Source organism: Jaculus jaculus, chromosome 1 (genome assembly GCF_020740685.1).
Source record: "Jaculus jaculus isolate mJacJac1 chromosome 1, mJacJac1.mat.Y.cur, whole genome shotgun sequence".
Lineage (NCBI taxonomy): Eukaryota > Metazoa > Chordata > Mammalia > Rodentia > Dipodidae > Jaculus > Jaculus jaculus.
In genome coordinates this window covers 86,366,528-86,391,188 of record NC_059102.1, presented here as the reverse complement: position 1 = coordinate 86,391,188, position 24,661 = coordinate 86,366,528, and the positions used below count along the sequence as shown (strand labels likewise).

The following is a 24,661-nucleotide window of genomic DNA, read 5'->3' as shown; positions in this document are numbered from 1 at the left end:
AGCAAAGGTGTATTCTCTCCTGATGAGTGTCAACTGTTTTTCTTTCTCTATTGAGTTCTCAGAGAAGTTCACAAAGGTTTCATGAATGATGTCTGTGTTTATGTGCATATATATACATATATACATATATACATATATATATATATATAGAGAGAGAGAGAGAGAGAGAGTTGCAAGTGATTTGTATATTTCTGTGACATATATGATACATATTCCACATAGACATGTGTAAATATATATAAAATCTCTATATCCTTGATGTGGTAGCTCAGTATGGTAGCTACTGCCATGTGGCTAGTGGGAAGATGTCCTCTTTCCTTGTGGTAATATAATACATAGTAAAGACTGTGTCACTGCTAAAGGAAGGATCTGTCTATACAAACTGTGCCACCCTGTTTCCTATGTTGAAGATCAAAGTCTTATTTCGGATGGTTGGGTTTCATTCCTCTAATTTTTGTTTATTTATTTATTAGAGATGCACAGAAAGAAAGATAGAGGGAGAATGGGCATGCCAGGGCATCTAGCCACTGCAAATGAACTCCAGATATGTGTGCTACCATGTGCATCTGGCTTACGTGGGTCCTGGGGAATCAGGCCTCGAACTGGGGTCCTTGGGCTTCACAGGCTTAACCACTAAGCAATCTCTCCAGCCCCTAATGATGTTAGTAATTCTGCAGTTGTTTACTTAAAAAACACCCCCCGCCCACACCTACTGGCAGGTTTTTAGTTCATTACATAGAAGAGTACTTCAGTGTCAACTGTATGCCTAAATTCATTGCCTACTGGGGTGGAAAGAATTTGTAAATGTCAAACATTTTGATGATTACCACTTAACTGTTCTCAACAAATTATGTAACTGCCATTTTTATAGGATCTTTAGAGACATTAAATACTTAAGGCCTCTTTCTTGCATTGAAGTCAGCCTTTTTCCACCCCACCATTTTTTCAATAACCACAATAGCATCTGAAGCCAAAACACAGTAATGGTTAAATTCCCAGGATGTCAGCTTGATAATATTAAAAATCAAGCACCCCCCGAGGCATGTACCAATAATTATCTTCCCTCTGTAGACATTCAAATAAGTAGCAGCATCCTGGATGCCCACATTAGTTCTTTTGCTTATAGCATCTATAAAGCTGTACATAAAAGCTTTGCATTTCATAGTTGTATAGTTTGAATAGATGGCTCTAATATATTTAATGTTTTATTAGTTTGTAGTTTGGATGTGTTACGGGAAGATATTAAGGTGCGGTGGTGGGTTTGAAATTCTAACCTAAAGATATGCAAAGTGCCTAGTTCCACCTGGAGTTCCTGAAGTGCGCTGTGTGGTGTGATTTTTGGCTTGGCTTGTGGCTTCTCTCTCTTTGCTTGAACCTGTGAAAGTGGGCCAGCTTCTCCTGCCTTTATGAAACTTTCCCTGGATCCATCAGCTTTAATGAGTACCTTTGTCCATAACTGTGCCTGTGTCAGGCACTGCCAGAAGTCTTCAGGAGAGGTGGGGGCCTGAGCTGCCAACATGGCTAAGGACCCTGAGGCTACAGGAGGCCACTCCCTCTCCAAGCCCAGCACACCTGAAGTTAGGCCCATATCCCTGTAACCTTTGGTCAGTTGCCTAGGAAACTCCTTATCAGCCTTCACACAAGCCATTCCCCTTGAAGCCCTAGATCACCTGAACTGCCCCCCACCCCGCCATTGCCTATGTGCTAGAATGTATGTCCTTGAATGCTAACTGGGCATCAGAAATGAACCTGGTACATCTAATCTTCTTAGGACCCTTTCCCTCATCCTAAGATGCTTATAAACCCATTTCCCTGACAATAAACAGGGAGAGCTGTTCACACTGAAACTCCTCCTAATAGTCTTTTACTCTTGCGTACTCACTCACCCTGATTGCCTAGACACCTTCAGGGGGACCATGGCTGGGCCACAGAGGACACAGGAACCCACATGTCTGGTCTGGAAGTTCATCTGTGGTGGTTTGATTCAGTTGTCCCCCATAATGCTAAGTTCCCAGCTGATGGAGATTTAATAATTAATACCTCCTGAAGGGAGTATATTGTTGGGGGCGGGCTTATGAGTGTTATAGCCAGGTTCCCGTTGCCAGTGTTTGGTATACTCTCCTGTTGCTGTTGTCCACCTGATGTTGGCCAGGGGGTGATATGCTCCCTCTGCTGATGCTATCATTTTCCCTGCCATCATGGAGCTTTCCCTTGAGCCTATAAGCCAAAATAAGCCCCTTTTCCCCCACAAGTTGCCTTTGGTTGGGTGATTTCTACCTGAAATTCAATCCTGACTGCAACATCATCTCAGGGACCTGAAATTGTCTGCTACAGAAATTCATACCAGAAGTCAGGTAGAGTGCTGAGATGAACCTGATTATGCGGATTTTGGTCTTTTAGAACTTTTGTTTTGGAGGAACAGGCCTGAACTTGGTACTTGCAACTGAAGATACCTTCTGGAGTGGTAAGTCAAGTATTATGGACTGTAATGATGAGAATTTGAGAATGCTTAGTGCAGAAAGAGTTGAACTTGGAGAGGTGGCTTATGAATTTTCTATGGGTAAGGAAAAACAACAGAGGACTTTGTTAGAACTGGGCTACTGGTATAAGGACTGGCTGCATTCTGCTGCCTAGTCCCAGAGAGCTCGATCAAGGTTATATTTGTAGTGGACTGACATGCTTGGCTAAAGATATTGGACTGAGATTTTAAGTTGGAACACCTCAAGAAGTAAAAATTACAGCACTGAGACTGGTTTTAGGTTACTGAAGTGGCTATTGTCAATATATTAGCAATCTTAAGGATGATGACTTTACTTTAAAACAATGCTGAGGATGCTGAAGAAAGACTATTATAGAAATGCAAACTCTTTTGAGAAAGAGGAGTGGAGAAGGAATCTGCTTTTCATCCCCAAAGTTATTTTGTCTACAGATGTGTCCTTCATACCTGGTATTGGTTTTGGAAGCATGAAAGGGCTACCAAGGAGTGCGTTGTTGGCCTGGGATGGAAGTCTCCCAGGCTACTTTGCTCAGCTGGAGAGGCTGAATTGGAAAATCTGCAGACTGAAAGTCTCTAGTTATATTGGATCTTACTTGCTGAAATTTGATGTTTGTTTGATGGTGGTTAAGTTCGCATTGTTCTAGTCTCTCCTAGCTATGCCTTTTACCAGTTGAAAATGTTTACTCTGTGCTTTTATGTGTTGAAAGTATATAACTTGTTTAATTTTACAGTACTCACATCTAAGAGACAATCTTAAATTTCACATGAGAGTTGGGCCTTTTGGAACTACCTTAAGTTGGTAAAGACTGTGGGGACCTTTGAAACTGGACTGAATACAGTTTACAATATGAAATCGTTATGAATCTATTGGGGCCAGTGGCAGAATGTGGTAGTTTGAATAGAGGGTCCCCAGTATATTCAGTGCTTTATTAGTTTGTATTTTGGATCTGAAGCCACCTAGCTGGAGGAGATGTCACTGTGCAGATCTTGAGATATGGTGGTGGGCTTGAAATTCCAGTCTAAAGTTATGCAAAGTACTTTGTTCCACCTGGAGCTTCTGAAGTGTGCTGTGTGGCTTTTGTCTTGTGATTCTCTCTCTCTCTCTGCTTGGACCTGTGAAAGTAGGTCAGCTTCTTCTGCCATTATGGAACTTCCTTTGGATCTGTGAGTTTTAATAAGTAACTTACTCCATCATAACTATGCCTGGTCTAGAGGTTCATCTCAGGGACCTGAAGCTGTCTTCTACAATAGTCCTTCCTACATGCATATGTGAAGTACCTATTTAATGACCATGTGACACTGTGCCAAATTAGTCTTGCAAAGATGTAGTTGAACAGAAGTTTATTCCAAATAATGGCTTGTTTTGCCTACAGCATTAGAAATGTTCTGTTTTCATTCCTGAAAGTTCAACAATGTAACATTGTTACTGTAATTTTAATCTTTCCTAGCACTTCCCACTATGCATGTCTCCCCACATTTCATTAATGGAAAATAAATATTTTAAAAATCTGGTCCAAAGAGATAATACCACACCATGCCTGAAACCATCTTCTCAATTCTACTTGCTCAGAATCACCTAAAGAATCATTTTTGTTTATTAAAAATATTAGGTAGTCCTTATCCTCTCTCTACAGTGGTCTTCCGACTTTTATTTTTCAGATTTACAGATGAATCCAGGATTGAGACACCTGAGTTCAGAGTGTAGGTGACCTAGGTTTGGATGCAGCCTGCATCAGTTTCTGACTACACAAACCTGAGTAAGGTCCATTAATTATAAGTGTCATCACTACCAACAAAATCAATAGGTCAAGGCCTGAGTAGACACCAGTTATTTTTAATAGCACCCAGCTGTTATTAAGGTGCAACCAAAATTAAAAATCGAAATTCAAATACTTAGTTGTTAAACTTGTAGAGAAAATCATGAGATAAAATGAATAAGTTCAGCTCAGACACTGGCACAAGCACTTCCAGCCTCTCTTGCCACTGAATGCTCTTATCATGTGAGACTCATGTTCCCTAGGAACCCACATAAAGTGAGCTCACCTCTGTTGCAGGACCCTCAGTACTCATGCAGTCATCACTTCAATAATGCTGTAGTCATTTCATTGAAGATGTTACATTATTTAAACCAATATTCCTCAGAGATGAATGCCTTATAGAAATATTGATATAAATTTGGATTTTGTTCGCAGAGAATCCTCAAATGACTGACTTACTATACCATAAAATCTAGGGAGACAACCTTATAAAACTTATAAAAAATTATTTAAATAATTTAGATAAGATAACTAAGATCCACTGGCTAGGGACAGTAATACCTGTGCTTTAGGCAAAGCAGCGTGGTAGAAAGAACGCTGGATTCGGAAGGCAGTAGGGCCTTTTCCCAGGGCAGCAAAAGTCAGACTATACTCCCTTGCTAAGACAATTTCTAGTTTTGTGATTAGTGATTCTGTAGGGACTTTGGTTTATCTGGCATCTTAACCTGTCCTTGAGGTTTCCAGACCACCCAGGTTTTAGTTTCTGATCAAACTGAGTGAAACCACTCACCAGCAGTGGCAACTACAATTCAAGAATATCCAGAGAAGTTCATGATGGAAATTTCAGCTGCCAAGCTTTCTGTGGACTGCCCTTTTCTCTATGCAGTGACTGCTCACAGGCTCGGGTTGTGGTAGACAAAATGAATTGTTCATAGTATCCTATGGGAGTTATAGGAGACAACTGTCTGTTGGAAGAAAAATGTTCCTTAAAAGTTTGGTGGAAAGACTATATTTTATATCTTATTTAGCAGTTTATGCTCCTAAGATTCTCTAAAATTTTAATAATGTCCTGGCCATCTGTAGTATTTAATTTGTGCACATATAAACTTGAGAGTTTCTCTCTGCAAAGATAAAAACATGAAGTCGAGGAAGTTGTGCAATCAGATCTATGAAAGCCTTGATCCTCATTGGAGGATTGGATCAATGCTCCATTCCAGCTGCTGCCTGCCTGATTTTACCTAGATGAACATGGTAGATGTACATACTTGATTGGCCAAGTTTTCGTAAAAAAAGAACATGAAAATGGGTTAAAAGGATTATTGAAATAAAAGCTATAAATGAAGAACTGCAGTAGCAATGTGTGACAAATATCAATTTACATTTGCTTTATCTAAAATATTACCTTTCTCAATTTTAAGGAATGGATAGACAATTTTTTTTTGCAGGACAGAAATCAAGAACTTTCTGATGGCTACATCTCTGTTCATCACCTTGAAGGAAGTGATCCAAGATAAAAACAAATCTGAGTACAGAGGGTTGTCCATGAAAGATGGAAAGAGCATCTTCAGAAGTTACTATGATGACAGGAAGTTATGAAAGGCTAAACTTTCGCAAGGATGTTACCCTAGATTTCTCTCTTATTCTTTCTTTTTTTCCCCTCTCTCTCATCTAGTACCCTGAGTTAGGATAGGAATGCCTACATCTTGAACTCAGAGACAAAACCTCATTTGGATTTGAAGTGTGCATAAACATGAGGGCTGGAAGTACACAGCTCAGAGGAACACATGTTGTCAAGGTACAATTACATGAAATATCTCCCCTAGGTAAATTTGATAGTTTTCATGGATTTTCAACTTGATAGATCCTAGAGCCACTTTTGAGGGACTACCTAGATGAGGTTAGCCTTTGAGCATTCCTGTGAGAGATTATCTTGGGTAGGTTAAGTGAGATTAGAAGCTCCATCTGTGGCAGCATCATTCCATGGGCTGGGGTCCTGGATTATGTAAAAAGGAGTGGCAAAATGTATCACTGATTCCTCAGTGTGGATTGAATGTAACTAGCTCTGCCTTCCCCACTATGATGGAGAATAAACTGGAACTATAACAGAAATAGAACCTCCTTCTTTTAACTGACATTTGTCAGTTATTTTGTCATAGCAATGAGAAGGTAACTAATACAGCAAGCTTTCCCTTTGCCAGTTTCCTGGAGAATAGGTGAAGGGTTCTTGACTTCAGATTACTTCCGATTGACTGTGAAGCATGCATCAGATGCTATTTGTGTTAGTCATTTTTTTTTTTTTTAATCACTGTGGTAAGATATCCAGGAAAGTCAACCTAAAGCAGAAAAGTTATATTTTGGTTCTCAGTTTCCAAGGTTTTAGTCCATGGTTATCTGGCTCTGCTCTTGCTATACCCTGGTGAGGCACAGCATAATGGTGGGAGCATGCAGTAGAGGAAACGTGCTCTCCTCATGGTGGCCAGAAAGAGGACAGAGATGTGGAAAGAAGGGGGAAACTTTAAGTGGAAGGACATGACATATCCATCAAAAGTAATGCTTCTGGTTGCACTTCCTATAACTTAGGAACTACTTTCCTAATAATAAATTCAGCTATGAGCTCATTAGTAGACTAATCAATCAATATACTTTGAGTCTGTGGGTTGAATAGATGTATCAGAAGTTTAGGTGCTTGTTTTTAAAGCCTAAAGGCCCTGGTTACACAGAGCGGCACATGCATCTGGAGTTTACTTGCAGAGGCAGAAAGGCTCTGTCTCACTTGTTTGCTCGCTTGCTCTCTCTCTCTCTCCTTGCAAAAAGTATTTTTTAAAGTTTGATCCAACTTAATTATCCAACTACCTCAATATGAAATTAACTTTATAAAAATATAGACATTCAAAGAGCTTACATTCTCATGTTTTATTGCTCATAGGTCTATATCTTATCTGTGAGTTGACAAGATTTAAAACCAAACCCATAGAATAATGATGAAATTTAAAAGACAATGAGGAAAGGATTGAGATGAGAGGAAAGATCTCCATGGGTACCTTTACTTTTTCAAGAAAACTGTGATCAGGCAAAGATGGACATCAATTAAACCATGTGACTTTGGAAGAGCCATTTTCCCCTCCAGAACACAATGGAGTCATTTTATTATTATTATTATTATTATTATTATTATTATTATTATTATCATTATTATTATTATTATGGTTTTTCACTGTAGCCCAGGCTGACCTGGAATTCAATATGGAGTCTCAGGGTGGCCTCAAACTCATGGTAATCCTCCTACCTCTGCCTCCCGAGTGCTAGGATTAAAGGTGTGCACCACCACTCCCTACTTTTATTATTATTTTTTATTAAATGAATATAATGCAAAGACCATTATAAATTCTTCCGAATATCTATCAGGCTACACAGATTCTGAACCTCGGTCATGTAGATTCACTCCTAACATGAACATGTACACTCAAAAGAGACTTTTAGTATTTCACAGCTTAACTCTAGAAGAATTATGTTTAGAGGGAAAGATATATTTAGCTAGTGGGCCTTTTCTCTCCTTTAATCATAATATTATGCTAAGCTGACCAAAGTTTACTCTTCAGTAGACATAGATATGAAACAGATTATGCCACTGGTAAAATAATGTGTTATGAAAATGAGAAAGTCTTTCAAATTATTTAGCAAAAATAGGAGGGAGGCATACTTATATTAATGTGTCTTTTAATGTTTTATATGAGACTTTATAGGTTATTTGTATGTTTTTGTTATAAATGTTTTCAACATACAACTTATTTTTGAAGTAAATTATTATAATTATTTTATTTTTATAAATAGTTATACTCTTTTATCCCCTCACCCCTGCTCCCATTTCTGTGTAGGCCCTCCTCAGTAGCATTGCTGGTAGTCACTTAGTCACTGTGGGGTCATAAAGACCTCAGTTTGTCCCTGTGGAATAGTAGGAGGACCGTAACTCAGGTTATTACTACCCCCTCTGTGGACCTTAAAATCTTTCTGCACCTTCTTCTGCAATGTTCCCTGACCTACTGCAAGCCTGTTAGCAGTATTATTTAACGTTGAGTTTTCCATAGCCTCTGGCGTGGCCCATTGATGGGTTTTGATTGCCTACAGTGTCTGTCAGCATCATCCTAGAACTGGGTGTCAGGTGATCAGTTAAAGCACTATTCCTGTTTCTACAGAATTTTTCTTTACCTTGACATTCTTTAAATAAGATCCACAAAACCTCATGTCATTAGCTTCCTTCTTGCATTATTGTTAAGGGTTATGTCTTCCCGACTACCCACATACCTTCTTATAAGGAACATTAGAAAAGGAGGAGAGAAATTGGGATAAGACTAGAAGGAGAGAGTGAGAGAAGGAAGGTGATATACATCACAGAGAGAGAGTTGGGGAGGGAGAGAGAGAGTGAGAGTAAGTTAGAGTTTATTTGCTGCTTTATAGATGAATTTCTGGAATTCTATTGATTCTATATTTCATTAGAGGTGTTAATTTACATACCAGACTCAGTACCTTAGTTCACATGATATAATCTGCAGCTTTCCTCAGTATCACTGAAATACCCAGGATAACTGTCACTGGTGCTGTGTTTACAAATGCAAACTGTCCACTAATAGCTTAAAAGATAACAATACAGCATCCTGATTTTCCATGATCATATCCCACTAGAACTAGAGTCTAATGTAATTCTCCCTAAATTTCATATGGGTTTGAGGTTGTGTATCCCCAGATGTCTTTTTTTCAAACTAAAGTTGAATTCTCATAACAGAATAATATAATTCAATTGATGATTTTATGTAACAAATTGTAAAAGCATTGGAAAAGCTATCACCTTTAATTATAGATAACCAAAATAATCACTTCGTACATCCCTCAATTATGTTAGTTGTTTTTCTCATTGCTGTGGCAAAAGAAGAACCTGACTAAAACAACTTAATGACGGATTATTCAATTTGGTGGGGATGGTGTGGCAGGCTGCTGGTCACAGTGAGGCTGCAGTGAGGAAGACAGTGACATGAACCCTGGTGTTGAGTCTGCATTCTTTTTGTCTATTTTATTAAATATTTTATTTATTTGAGAGAGGGAGAGAGAGAGAGAGATAATGGCCACACCAGGGCCTCTAGCCATTGTGAACTCCAGATGCGTGTGCCAATTTGTGAATCTGGTTTTACATGAATACTGGGGAATTGAACCCACATTGTAGGCAACCACCTTAACCACTGAGACATCTTTCTAGACATGACATGATTTTTATTTTTATTCAGTATAGGACCCCAGTTCACAGATGGTACTGCCTACATTCAAGGTAGTCTCTCCTGTTCAGTTAAATCTTCCTGGCGATATTCTCATAGACACTTTCAGAAGTGTTTCCATGGTGATTCTAACTCCCAAAGATGTGACAATTAAGAATAGCCATCACACTCATCTATTTGTAGATGTCCCATCTAAACAAGGTAAAAGTCCCATTTTAATCTAGTGCAATGCCACACCATGAACTGAGGCACATGAAGGACTTTTACTATGGAGGAAACAAAATGACAGTAAGGATGAGCTTGTAGGTTTTGCTTTAAACAGAACTCTAGGGTCATGGCAAGTTTCCTGATGAGGGCTGCCAAAGTGATACGCACCTCTCCTTTCTCCCCACCCAATCCTGAAGTCACTACCCTTTGCGCTGACAAGGAAGGCTCTTTAAACAAGGATGACAAAATGTAAAAACTTTCCGCGCTCAGCTTGCCAAGCGTCTCAACTGGATGTATCACTTTTCAAGCCCACCAAGCTATATGAACTTTGGCACTGGTGAAAATGCTTGTTTCTTTATGTGTGTGTGTGTGTGTGTGTGTGTGTATGTACGGGTGCGCACACACTCACACCGACCAAGCACACTACATTTGTTTAAGATTCTCTATTTTTCCTGCAAAATACTCCATTCACAAACACCCACACCCATTTTACATGACTATTAAATCAGAAAATGCTGTTTCAGGATGTGGCGTACTACAATCCATCTGGCAGGGTAGATAGTGAATCACAAAAGATATTTTCCTAGGCTGTGAGGAAAGTGGCTTTATCACCTGTTTGCTTCCTGCTAACAAGCAACACAGGATTCCCCTCAACTTTTCTCAGGAGGCTGGTGGCTTCCACATGCTTCCACAATCAGTCACCCTGCCTGGCACAAACCTCTGACAGCTGTGCTATGTGTCATGGGGTTGACACTGAGTCTCTGGCTCCACATTGAAGGGCCATCTTTACAACTCCTAGATGGCTCCCTGCTGGCTGCATCACATCCTGACAGACAAGGGTTTGGAAGATCTCCCTCCTCACTTCTCCTTCCCCACCCAGGTTGGCAGTAAGTGCACTAGTTAAGATGATGCATGTCACTGTTGATAAACTGAGAAATCTTGTGCAGGAAACTCCCTCCATCTTCTCACACTGCAACTATTTGTTGCAATCTGGGTTTTCAACACAGCTTTTGCATCCCAAGGCATAAACATAGACATACTTTCCAAAGGTTTGGAGTTAGCTAATTAAGATGTATAGACTTGTTTCAAATGAGATCTACTCCATTTTAGATTTACCTAATCCTAACTTTATCTACTTTTTCTGCCATTTCTGTGCTAGTGGATCAAATTGCAATTGCTTTAAAAATTCTGTATGATTATGTTTAAAATTAAATAGCTGCTGCTACTATGTGCTCCAAATGACTTCAGCTGATTTTATTCCCAAAGTGTTTGATGCATGCCTATTACTAGTGATGGACACTCTGCTGAGAGTCATTGGATGCAAAAAAATAAAAAAAATGGGTGATAGGAAAATAATAGATGGCTTCATAGAGACTAGTCAAGAGGAGTTTCAGAAGCATGTGGAAAAGTCCTGAGCCCTAAGTGAGAGGCTCAAGAAGGATATCTAAGAAGAAAGTAATATTGGAATTAACTCTTAAAGGAACTAGATGCTCATAGAAGAATCACAAACAATGAGAGAGTTTTTTTAAATTTTTGGTTTATTTTTATTTATGTATTTGAGAGTTACAGACAAAGAGAGAAAGAGAGAGAGAGAGGAAATGGGCATGCCAGGACCTCCAGCCACTGCAGATGAACTCCAGACGCATGTGTTCCCTTGTGCATCTGGCTTACATGGGTCCTTGGAAATTGAGTCTTGAACCAGGGTCCTTAGGCTTCATAGAAAAGAACTTAACAAGACATCTCTCCAGGCCTTTTTGTTTATTTTTTTTAATAATGGGTTTGTGAGGGAGACCCCAAGGTATACCTGGTATTGTTAGCTACTTCGAAAGTTGAACATGGAGTTTGACATGGTCCCCATGTTAATATGGAGTTTAATATAACAGCATTTCTACTTATGGGACTATATTCAAAATAGTTAAAATCCCATATTCATATCAAAACCTGTATATGATCAGGGGTCATACATATAATTCTAGCACTTGGGAGGCTTAAGCAGAAGCATCATGAGTTTAAGGCCAACTTGGACTACACAGCAAAACCCTACCTTAAAACTATATATAAAAAAAGAACAACAACAACAAACCAAATCAAAATGGGCATTCATAGCACTATTATTTATAGAAATCAAGACCAGAAACTGGGCTTGGCAGGTATCTATGTTAGTAAAGCCCTTGCTGCATAAACATGAAGGTCTGAAGTCAGATTAGCATCACCCACGTAAGTGCTGGGTGTGGTGGTGTGCATGTGAAACCCCAGCATTCCTGAGAATGAGGCAAGAGGATCCAAAAGGCATGATAGCTAGCTGAATATATGTGTTCCAGGTTTAGTGAGAGAATTTGTCTCAATAAATAAATAAATAATAAAGTGCAAATGACTCAAGAAGATACTTGGCATAGACCTTTTGCCTCTACATGTAAACACACACACATGCACTTGCACCCAGCCCAGATGCACAAAACACACATAAACACCCCACACAAACACACACAAAGTACAAACAATTCATATGCCCATGAATTTATTAGCCACTTCACAAGGTATATTCCTATAATAGTATATTGTTCAACCATAAGCATTTCAAGGCAATCTTAAACATGTTATCTGCACTGAAAGCAGCTAAACACAGGCCATATGCCCTATAACTATTTTAATAGGAAATATGTTCAGACTAGGCAAATTGATGAGAACAATGCTGGGTTAGTGTTTGCTAAGGGCTGGAGGAAGGAAACCACAGGGAAGAACAGCTAATTAGTTCAAAGCTTCTTTGAGGGAGTGAAAAAAAAATACTTAAGAGCATTTTGAGAGTGGTAATGTTTGAGAATATTGTGTGACTAGGTATACAGTGAAAAATCTCAGAAGTGGTTACCTAATGTCTCACCTGTTATCATTTGTGTTTGTGGGGCAAAAATACCATCACTTGAACATCTTTTTTCTTCATTGCAGGCTCTCAAGCATTTTCTTTTTGCAAGATATGTGTATGTCACCCATATATGCATCATATATGTCAGGCACAGGAGAAGAAATGATGGGAAATGGATCAAGATATGAACAGAGGTTTTGTTGTTTTTTTTTTTTAAATACTTGTCTTTCAGTGTGATTGAAAGTTTCTATTTTATTTGGTATTTCTGGAATATTCTATTCTGAGTTTACATTACTTTTATAGATAAGTATATTTTAATAGTTTATTAAATAGGCTACAGGATGTGAAATTGTCTTTACTTCAAAGCTTCCCACTTAGATTTTGACTTTTTAATAAAATAGTGGGTGGGCATTTCAATCTCAAAGACAACAAAACCAGTACAATTTCATCAGTGGCATGAAACAAATTAATTTGAGATTTTGTCTGCACAGCTGTGGTGGTACTTCAAGCTGGCTTATCAAAACAGAATCATTTCAAACATATGGCTTAGTTTCAGGAACAGGCTTTCTTTCCATGTAACATTGTATTTGTTTTTGGCAAGGGTGGGGGGAGTTCCTGATGACATTTTGCTAAAACCAGTTGATTATTTCAAAACTATTTCTTTTTTTTCTCCAGAGTCAACTGTATCATTTGGAAATCCCTTACTACCTCCTATTAATAAAAATAAACATTATCTTAAAATATGGCTTTTTGAAATGTCATTGCAGTATTCTGCTTTTTTTGTTTTGTTTTGTTTTTGTTTTTCAAGGTAGATTCTCACTCTACTCCAGGCTGACCTGGAATTCACTATGTAGTGTCAGGGTGGCCCTGAACTCAGTTATTCAGTGATCCTCTTACCTCTGCTTCCCAAGTGCTGGGATTAAAGGCATGTGCCACCATGCCCGGTTTTGCTTTTTTTGTGTGTGAGGAAAATACATTTTGATTAGACTTATTCATCAGACTATGTTTCTGTGAAGTCTGTGCAGAAAGATTTGGGGAAGTGTCTAGAAAATGAATGGATCAGAAAATTGAGCATCATATGTTAATTTAATGGAGATTTTGTTAGCTCTTTTACATTATTAATTTTTAGAATATATTGGGTCTTAGGGCTGTATCTTTTTTTTTTTTTTTCACTTTATCACTGTCATTTTATTTGTTCTGTTTGCTCACAGCAGATGTCCCTAAACTCAGGGAGCCACAGAAACATGACCCTAGTAGTGGGGCACAGGACCCCAGGCCTTAGAATCTCTGACTTGTTGCCCCTTGAGGGGCCAGTCTGGTGACCTCCCTCTGTCCACACACTCTTCAAGTTAGAATCCGGGTTGAACAAAGGCTCCAGAGAAAATGGCTCAGTGCTGTCTCCAGACCCACCACTTTGTAGCCATCTTGGTGTGAAGTCCTTCATTTATGCTGCCAGGAGGTGGGTGGGGGCTGGAGGGTCTCAAGAGGCCTCTGCCTACCCCACAGCGAGTGAAAGGGCACTGAGATGTTTCTCCTGGGCTGTGCAGAGGTTGGGCGCAGGAAAGGGACAGGGCAGGATCCTCACTCTAGAGCTAGTCCCAGCTACTGGCCAGCTCACAGCCCCAGGAGCCAAGGGCACATGTGCACACCCACCAGCACCTGCACTCAGGTGCACAGGGAGAGGGAGGAGTGGGCTCTCTCCTGTTTTCCTTAGGCAGGGAGCACAAACATGGGACAGAAAAGGGACAGTCCTGAGGGCTTGCCAAGGCCTGTAGGGAGGAAGGGTTCATGATGTGGCTGAGGCCACCTGCTTCCTAGATGCTACTGCCCCCTCTTCGGCTGCTCCCTCCTCCTCTGCAGTCCCGGCCCCAAGCAGGTCATCGTCCAGCCCTGGGTGCCCATCCCCGTTGTTGGCAGCCCTGCTCTGGTCATTCTGCTGCTTTTGTCGCTGGGTCTCCTTGTACCTCAAGGTGATGTCCCGCAGGAAGAAGCGCCAGACGGTCCAGGTGAGCACCAGGACAGAGCCTAGAGTCCAGCACTGAGAGATGTAGAAGGGCAGCGACAGGGTGAGTGAGTGGGGGTCGTACTTCACGACGATGAGTAGTTCGGTGACTGTGATGGCTGCCACCAGCCAGGCCTGCTGGCCCCGCTTCCTGTGGGGCTTCAGTTCATCCATGAAGTCATAGATCTCGCGCATGGCCACACCACCCACGTTCACAAAGAAGACCAGCCGCAGCAGGACCAGGTAATGTTCAGGGGGCATCCACAGTACAAACTTCAGGTAGAACGTGTTCAGCTCTGCCAGTAGGAACACCAGAATGATGCCACACACAGCTAGCCAGCGGTGCAGGCTGGAGGCGGGCTTCCACTCAAAGCGTACCCAGCTGTAGGGGGTGAACTGGAAGGCAATCCTCTTTATCTTGCCCTTGTATGTTGGAATGTTCCAGCGGCCCTGCCACTTGTAAGTCTTCAGGGATAGCCATTCCAGGGTCTTCATGCCACAGTAGATGCCAAGACCATTGCAGATAAGCACATCCATTATCCAATGGTCCCACCAGCATTCACTGAAGTTGGGCAGCTGGTGCTCCAGGCTGGACTCCAGGAACTCGAACATCACGCTAATGATCATGCACATCCACCAGTCACGGATCATGAGGGTCTTGAGATACCAGCCAATGAAGTGTGCAGGAACAAAGCCATCGAGCTTGTCCCAGATGTTGTGGAAGGGATCAGTCTTGTTATCTGCATCGTAGATGAGGCAGTTTCCCCCGTAGTCCCTCTCTGGCAATGGGACGCCCAACCTGGGGTCGACATACTTCAGAAACTGCCGGCCATCCTGGACAGTCTGGATGAGGTCTGGAAAATGGCCCGTCTATGGCTTGTGTGACTCCAAAACATAAGAAAACCAAAATACTGGCCACAATACCTCTCTTAGTGTTGTGAGCTGTGTCCTGAGGCGTTTCTTCCAAGAGGGTCACGTGGCCCAGTGCACAGGTGAGGATGAACAGCGCAGTTAAGGTGTGGGCGCTGTCGTCGTAGACCTCAGACTCGGTGCTGCGGCGGCCCTCGGGCAGCGGAGACTCGGACCGCGAGCCCCCGGCGGCCCTGCGCTCGCCCCTCCGCATGACGCCGGACCTCCACAGCCCGCCAGGCGGTGGGCGGCGGGCCGGGCTGTATCTTTTGAACATATATTCTACTCTGGGGCTTCTCAAACTTTATGTACTAGTTTTCTGAGCATCTGTTTAAAATTCAATTTGTTTGTGGAGAACTAGTATTCTATATTTCTAATAACTATGTGTGTATATGCATATTCAATAATGTTACATGTACAACTATATATAGTATTGCATATAAATATTTCCAGGTTATTTTCAATTTACACTATTCTGTAGTTATTAGCTTTGTCATAAAAATATGACATAAATTCTTGCTTAAGAAGTTAAATGTGGGCTGGAGAGATTTCTCAGTGGTTAAGGCACTTAACCTGCACAGCCTAGAGACCAGGGTTCAATTCTAGAGTAATCACGTAAAGCCAGATGCACAAAGTGGTGCATGTGTCTGGATTTCCTTTGCAGCAGTTAGAAACCCTTATATACCCATTCTCTCTTCCCTTTCTCCTTGCAAATATATAATAAAAATAAAACTGAACAAAAATGTTAAATGTGGCTCTAGTATCAAAGTCTTCAAGATCACAGCTAACCATCCCTATATCCAGGTTTTACAACCAACCTACTTTCATCCCCTCTTATACTTCACAATGGACAGTAGATGGCCAACAAGACCAAGTGACACTTATGGGAAGCCATTTCAGAGATTAGCTTGTAAAGGTATTATGGCTTTCCTCATGGGCTGTCTTACATGCTTTCCCAAACCATTTACTCTAGGTGAAGCTCCTGCTGTATCTGGAGCAGTCCTTTGCAGAAGCCACAGGAAAGGACATGGGGTCTCCTGGTGTCATACACATGTGTGCTCTTGGGAGGGCTTCTTCAGCCCAGTCAAGTCATAGGGTGTCTACCGCTCAGCCTGCATCAATAACCACAGAGAGAACCTGACCCAGATCCACCCAACTAAACTGCTCCCAGATTCTTGACCCTCACAAACTATAAGTTTGTAGTTTCCTGTCTTAAGCTGATAAGTTTTGGGTGATATTTTTACATGGCATTAAATAATAAATATGTGGTCAGAAAAGATACACAGAGAGAGCAAATGAGTCCATGGAAAAACTGGCCCAGTCCTGTTTAGCCCAGAAGATTTTATTTTCTAATAGAAGTTTTGATCTCCTGCAGCTGATCTACTTCTTCTCTCAGAGAACAATGATAGAAGAGGCTGCCCTGGAGCTCCTCACTAACACACACCCATGGTGCCACATCTGGTTGTGTCATCACTGGCTTCACATTCTTCCAGCTCAGCAGCTAACTGTGGACACCTCTAGAAACTGAAGAGCAAGTAAAATGGAAGGTAGAAACACTCCACCTTCTTCATAATATATGCTAAAGAACTAAAGACTCACATTGAAGATATGCAGAAAAGCAAGACCTAATTTGTAGGGAAAACACACAATGTGTAGTCTACCTCCAAAATAAGAGGATCATAATGACAAGAACTGCTTACTATAATAATGGCAATCTGTTTATGTTTTCTATTATTCTCACCTCCTTAATATGTTAGTTCTCACATATCCATGAAGCAATTTGGTTATTACTCCCATTTGAAGATGATGAAATTATAGGTTAAGTAACTTGTTTAAAGCCATACAATTAATACAAGGTGGGACCAATCTGTTTCTAGGGTTCATGATCCCCACATATATAACAAATGATTTCTGTTAATATTAATTAAAAAGTCTATTCATTAGTTAAATGGAAATGGTATTTCTTGCATTGTTCGCACTTAAAGAATACAGGGATCCTAGTCAACTTTAGAATAGTGCTAAAATCAACTACAGTGTTCAATAAAGACATACCAAGTTTAGAGAGGTTTGTGAGTGATTGGCTCTTTCTGTGTCAAGCTGACAGTGCAGACAACATTAAGCCCCACCTAATTCTAATGGCTGAGCATAGAAGTATAAAATTGTCCCCACTGTATTCTGTGATTTTAACATTTGGCCATGCTGTTTCTATGTTTACCTTTGTTTTCTGTTTCTTGGTTCCAAACTTTCTCTCTCCCCCATTAAAGGAAATCTCATACTAAAAGCTGGTTGGCCCACTTCTCTAAGCATACCAATTGAGTCATGAGTAATGACTGGGCACTTTCATTTAGGGATGTTCCTAACAACAGGATGGAGTCCAGCTGCCATGTGTTGCCTAAACTGAACATTTAAACAAGGTGGAAAACACTAGACTTGTGTCCTTGGATACTGGTAGCTTCAAGGACTGTTTATTGCTCAGTATCTTAAACCAAAATAGAACAAGATTTCTCACTGAGCTCTCAGTTTCCAGTTTCCATATAGTCTCAGGCAGTTAGATCCTTCTAGAGCAATTCTGTCCCTTAATAAGAACAATTGAGCAAACTATTATCAGTGCCTTCCTTTTCATTTCTAAATAGATGTGTTATCTGTATTTTATTTTACTCATGATAAAAATGATCCTTTCTGATTCTCAGAGCAGAAATATAGTTTATAAAATTCATGAAGTGACAGAAAACCCAGCCCTATCCAGCAGATATTTCTCTTATTATTGTTTTTAAATATTTTACTTATTTTTTTTAAATGCAAGTCCTTTTTTTTTAATTTTTTTGTTCATTTTTTATTCATTTATTTGAGAGTGACAGACATAGAGAGAAAGACAGATAGAGGGAGAGAGAGAGAATGGGCGCGCCAGGGCTTCCAGCCACTGCAAATGAACTCCAGACGCATGTGCCCCCTTGTGCATCTGGCTAACGTGGGACCTGGGGAACCGAGCCTCGAACCGGGGTCCTTAGGCTTCACAGGCAAGCGCTTAACCACTAAGCCATCTCTCCAGCCCTATTTTACTTATTTATTAGAGAAAGAGAGAGACAGACACACACAGAGAGAATATGAATGGGTGTGGCAGGTCATCTATCAATGCAAATTGCAGATGCACATGTCACCTTGTGCATCTGGCTTACGTGGGTACATGGTGTTGAACCTAGGTCCATAGGCTTTGCAGGCAAGTGCCTAAACTGCTAAATAATCTCTCCAACGCTATGCTAGATATTTCTACAGGAGTTAGTTCATGGGTTTGTGGTGACTACTCTAATCCATGATGGCTTGCACTATAATGGCAAATGCTCTCTTAGGAAAACCTTGTTTACATACATATTAAAGTTATCTTAAGGAATGTAAATGTTTAAATAAGCAAGGAAGCAAAACACATTTAAGAGAGACAGAGAGAGAGAGAGAGAGAGAGAGAGAGAATATGCTTATGCCAGGGCCTCGGGCCACTACAAATGAACTCCAGATGCATGTGCCACCTTGTGCATGTAGTTTTATGTGGGTACTGGGGAATTGAATCTGGGTCCTTTGGCTGTACAGGCAAGCTCCTTAACAGATAAGCAATCTCTCCAGCCACAAAAAACCACAAATTTAGTAGAAAATTGCAATACCCCTGTAGCTAGTCATGGAACAAGTGAGAAGCAAACTAGACAAATTAATTTTGTTAGAGAAATCACATATAATATGCATTTTTAAGTTTCATTATCTAATTATAAATATTAATCTAACACTTATGAGCTACTACTATGTACCAGACACTATTTGAGACACTTAGGATGTACAGCGGTTTGGATGTGAAATATCCACCATAGCCTCATGCCTTTGTGATTAAGCCTCCCCCTTAATCTCAAGCTAGTAGAGCCTTGATAAAGGAAGTGTGTTGTTGGGGGTGAGCCTTGACATTTATTAGTCCAGCCCCATTGGGGGCTCAGAATGAATACACTCTTGCTATTTCTTCTCTGTGGCTGTGACAAGATGAAATGCCCTGGCTGTCTGCTCTTCTATGCTTTCCCTGTTATCTTCAAAAATGTAAGCCAAAATAAACCTTTCCTTCTACTTGTCAGGCGTTTTGTCCTAATAATGATAAGATAACTGCAGATGAAGGGGAGATAGGTAACAAGCAACAAATGGAATAAGGAGAGTTGGCCCTCTGTACCTATGAATTCAATTACACACTTATCAGAAACATTCAGAAAAAATATGTCTTTGTATTTGCCATGTATAAACATTCCCACAAATCATTATTTCCTAAACAATATAATATAGTAATTATTTGCTTGGAATACTACATTAAAGGTGCTACAAGAAATCCAAAGGTGATTTAAAGAATGTGGGATGATGTACATACACACACATGTTGTCATTTTATATAAGGGATTTGAGCATCCTTGGATTCTGTTATCAGTGAGAGTCCTAGAACTTATCCTTCAAAGATACTGAAGGATTTTCATAAGTACTGTCACGTGTTAGTATGTACTTTGTAAGTACCTTGGGAAAGAAGACTGGGAGTGGTGTTAAAAGTAATAGAGGTCCTACTTTAAGAACTTAGCTATCAAATCTTATTAACAAAGTGAGTTTAATAATATATAAAGAAGATTGAGGGAATTTGCCTTGAGTAATCTGGAGGAAGAACAGTAGACATGTCTAATGGCAAAGGCCAAGGCAAGACTATGCATATGGGTAAAGGAGCAACAGTGAACCAGAATGGGCCATGGACACAAGGGTGGACATTGCAGTGGGGAGGGTATTGAGGTCAGATATTGTCAGGCTTCAGAGACCATTTAGAGGACTCTGGCCTTAACTCTGAAATGGGGACCTACCACAGAGATTTTGTCAGAGTAACAGATAGCTGGATAGCTCTGCTTCTATAAAGAGGGACAAGAACAAGCACAGTAACTCCCACAGCCACTGATGGAGGAGGACAACATGATTCAAAACAGGCAGGAGAGTGAAGCCATATGGGATTCTGAAGGTGGAGATGGATTCTCTGCTGAATTTGATGAAGAGTATGAGAACATGAACCTAAAGTGACCAGGGTATAGGCTTTAACAATTTGGGGATTGGAACACCATTTGTTAAAATGGAAAAACATTGCAGGTAGGAAGATGTATGTTTTAGACATGTATATTTTAGACACCTACTAGGAATATAAGAGGAGATGTACAAAAGATAGTTGGGTAGCAGAACTATTTACAGAAGTCCATGCTGGTGATAGAGCATCTGCTTTTGGTTGCTAAAAGTGACACCCACTGCATAAAGTACAAACCATCTCCTTAATGACTCATGTGACTTGTGGGGGCAGCTAGTATTGTCTGTAAAATAGTGACAGAAAATTTCTGATAACATAGTGAGAAGAACACTATTTCTAAGCAACCTGTCAGCCAGACAGATATGCACATAAAAAAAGAAAATCCAGTAACCAAGAGCCTTTATGTCTGAGACACAAATCTCATTCAAAATCATCAACATAGGGCTGGAGATATGGCTTAAAGGTTAAGCGCTTGCCTGGGAAGCCTAAGGACCCCACTTCGAGGCTTGATTCCCCAGGACCCACGCTAGCCAGATGCACAAGGGGGCGAATGTATCTGGAGTTCGTCTGTAGTGGCTGGACGCCTTGGCATGCCCATTCTCTATCTGCCTCTTTCTCTCTGTCTGTCACTCTCAAATAAATAAACAACAGTAAAAGAATACATATTTTAAAAAATTATCAACATAACTGAGGAAAATGTACTTTTTCCCAGAATTGTATGTCCGAAGTGAAAAAAATCCTATGTCAAAGCTTTTTACACACCTCTCCCCTCACTTTCTGCTTCTCACCATTCCTGGAGCTACTGATTCACTTAAGAAATTCTGTTGGATGATGCAGCTCATTACTCAACCATAAATGCCTGTGCTCACATCTTATACAGTGGAAATCATTCCTGTTTCTCTTCTTTCAATGTGTGCTAGAGTCAAGACTTCACCTGCATGGAGGGGAAACCACTACACAACATTACCAAAGGGATGTCTCTCAACCTTCTCTCACAGTGCCAATATGGTCATGGTACAGGGTTGTATAATGACCACCACCACAACAACAAAAAGAAACAACTTTCTATGGTACAACTTAGTAAGCTAAGTTTCACCAAGGAGAAAGCACCATATGCGAACCTTGTTCTGAATATTTTCCTTTGAGAGGGTACAGGAATGATGCAAAAATCCTAGATGCTGGGGCCAGACTCAGTGAGGCCTAATCCAGCTCAGTACCAGCTGTGTGACCACACACAGCTCCTTATCCTCTCTAAAACATACTATCCCTCTTTGGAAAATGAGGAAAACTACAGTACTCACCCCCATAAATGTATTGATAGGTTCATTAGAAAAGTGTTTGACACATAGTAAATTCTATAGAAACATTTAATAAATAAATAAAATGCTTATTTTTCTCCTTTCAAGCATATCTTTTTCTTACTTCCTCCTGCTATTGGTGAATACTTTTCATAAATTTATAGCTTTTCAGAAACTGCTGGAGGCAGTTAAATGGTTTTGAGCTTTATTCCCATAATTGTAGACTTGTTTCTCTCTCAAGCTCATCTCTGAGGTAGTTCCTGAGGCATGCCGGGTTCCCCTGCCTGCCTTCCAGAAATCGCCTGCAGCATGCCTGGTGGAGTTCCAAGTTCTCCACGGTCAGCCAAGTAAGGTTTAGTGTTATTTTTCATCACCTTGACGTCAGTGAGAAATATCACTAAATTAATTCAAAAAAGATGTTCAATAGGATTTCATGAATAACTCAAAGCCCATTGCAAATACAGGATTGTCTGTGATGTTTTGAATTGATGGAAATCTGTCTAGGGATTTCCAACAATTCATAAAACAATTTCAGTGGACTGATTTCAAGGTTTTTTTTTTTTAACCTGGCAAATTTGAATGAACTAGAATCCTTTCCAGACAAACACTATGAATTGATTCAATTATCATTGACAAGTAATGAATTCACGACAGGTATCAGCAAGAGTCCCTTCCACAGAATGTTGACCATGACAACTTATGACCAACCACTCTTGATTCACCTTAAAACATGATGGGAGAAAGCATTGTCTCCACCTCATTAGGCCTGCCTCCACTGATTTCAGACTCCCACCTTCCCTTCAGCACTCTCGACCTTCTTTGGACATACTTTTCCCTGTGTGTGCAAAAAAAAATCCCCCTTGTTCCCAAGCTGGGGATGCCTCTCCCCCATGTTTCTCATGGGCTGCCAATATTCATCAGCAAAGATTGAGTAGGAATCTTCCCTTTTTCTTCTGCTGCTTGGGATCTTGAGCTGTAGAGTCTGATGTAACACTTATTGCCTCATGTGTGAGCAATATTCACAAATAAAACATGAATTTCAAAAATAAGCATTTTGATTAAATTCTTTATGATGTAATCTTTAACACTCATAATGACTGAGTTTTGCCTTGGATTTTCTCCTCCCATCCTTTCCCTTTGGCTTGAGAGCTGCTTGAGGCTTCTCCCTTCTGATGTCAGACTATATACCTGCACACTCCAGAAAGACTGGCTCATTTTATATTTCTGCACACAAAAAGCTTCTGCCCAAACTTGTCAGGTCAGACTCATCCTCTAGACTCAATTCCTCCTGTGTTCTCAAGGTCTGTGGTTTATGTAGCTTGGTAGCTGCTTTCCTGATGCTAGGAGATGTTTGAGTGGAAGACTGGTCTCACCACTTCTCAGAAACTGCTGTCACAAAGACTGTTCAACATGATGTTGAGGGAAGATCTTTTCCCGTTTCTTGACTTCTCTGTGACAATCATCCTGAGTAAAAATTCTTCTTTGATATCCTAGATAGGTTTAGACTGTCCTGCAGCCTACAGTCTTGTCCATTTCTTCCTAGCCTATTCTTTCTGGCAAGAGTTTTCATCCTAGGATGAAATCAGGTGTGTAATCCGCAACAAAAATGCTTCCATTACATCCTTCCCACCACGCTAATCACTTTCATTAGTCAGTGAGAACCCAAATGACTTCAATGGTCTATCACACCTTCCAGATTGCCCAAGCTATTGCCCCCAACCCCTGTTTTTTCCAGCCAACTTTCACCTGCTCTTTACATTATAATTGAATCAAAATGAGTTTTGAAAATACCATACTTGCTGAGAACTCAGCTTTAGTACATGCTATGCTGCTTATGATTCCCACAACCTTCCAGCCAATTCTAGCTAACAACTGGTCTTTTTTTTTAATTAGGTAAGAGAAAAGCCCTGGGTTAGACAATAGAACACCTGGGATTTAGTATCAGTTCAACTATTACTGGTTGACTGACCTTAAAGTGACCATTCCTTTCCAATTTTATTTTTTTTTCCCTGAGAAAGCTTTATCGTTCTGTCCACAGGTTTTTACTGTGCCTGTCCTTATACTGGTCTCCAAAACAACAGCAGTGAAGAGATGGTACCTCTGGCTTCATAAAATTTATACTGGAGGGGAAAGTTAACACTGAGTTAGCAAATTATCAACACATCCCTACCAAATCGGAAAAAAAAAAAAACTTAGCTTGTGAACTGCTAAAGTCCCCTTCTACATGCTTCTATTGCACATCATACCACTGCATTACAATTGTTTGTTTTCCATATATTTTAGCTAAGGTTTACCAATCAAAGAAGTAGAGATGAGAAATAGAGTGCAAGTAGTTCTAGAATAATATGTCAGGAAGGACAGATGTGACAAGTGAAATAAATAATGAGAGAAGCCCAACAAAACGTGTGTTCATGAACAGAGGTTCCTACTCATGAACTCCGCCTGAGCCCCCTTAGTGTGAACAGCATCTCATTATAATTACACAAGAGAGTATGAATGCAGAATGACTCAATACTTATTTACAGAGTATAACACTTTAGGGACAGTAACCCTACTGAACTTCTATTGAAGGTTGCTCTTTCAGGTGTACAAGCTACAGGTGAAGTCAGGTGAGTCATGGCAAGAATTGCCAGGACCTTAATACCATTTCCTGTGCAGTGTTTCTACCTGCCTGTGCTTCAAAGAGTGTCCATTATCCATGGTCCTTTCTATAGACTCATCTGAGTCCCTATGGCAGAGGGACCACTCAACAAGTATGCTCAATGAATGCCCAAACCTATACAACATCAGCCTGTT

At 40.4% G+C, this 24,661-nt stretch overlaps 1 protein-coding gene across 1 annotated transcript; it reads right to left on the bottom strand.

Moving 5' to 3' along the window:
• Positions 1–14,371: 14,371 nt before the first annotated feature.
• LOC101608308 (phosphatidylserine synthase 2-like) lies at positions 14,372–15,710 on the bottom strand. The gene is given in 2 exon segments (XM_045132537.1): positions 14,372–15,431; positions 15,433–15,710. Coding segments are annotated over 2 exon segments (1,338 nt in total).
• Positions 15,711–24,661: the final 8,951 nt, after the last annotated feature.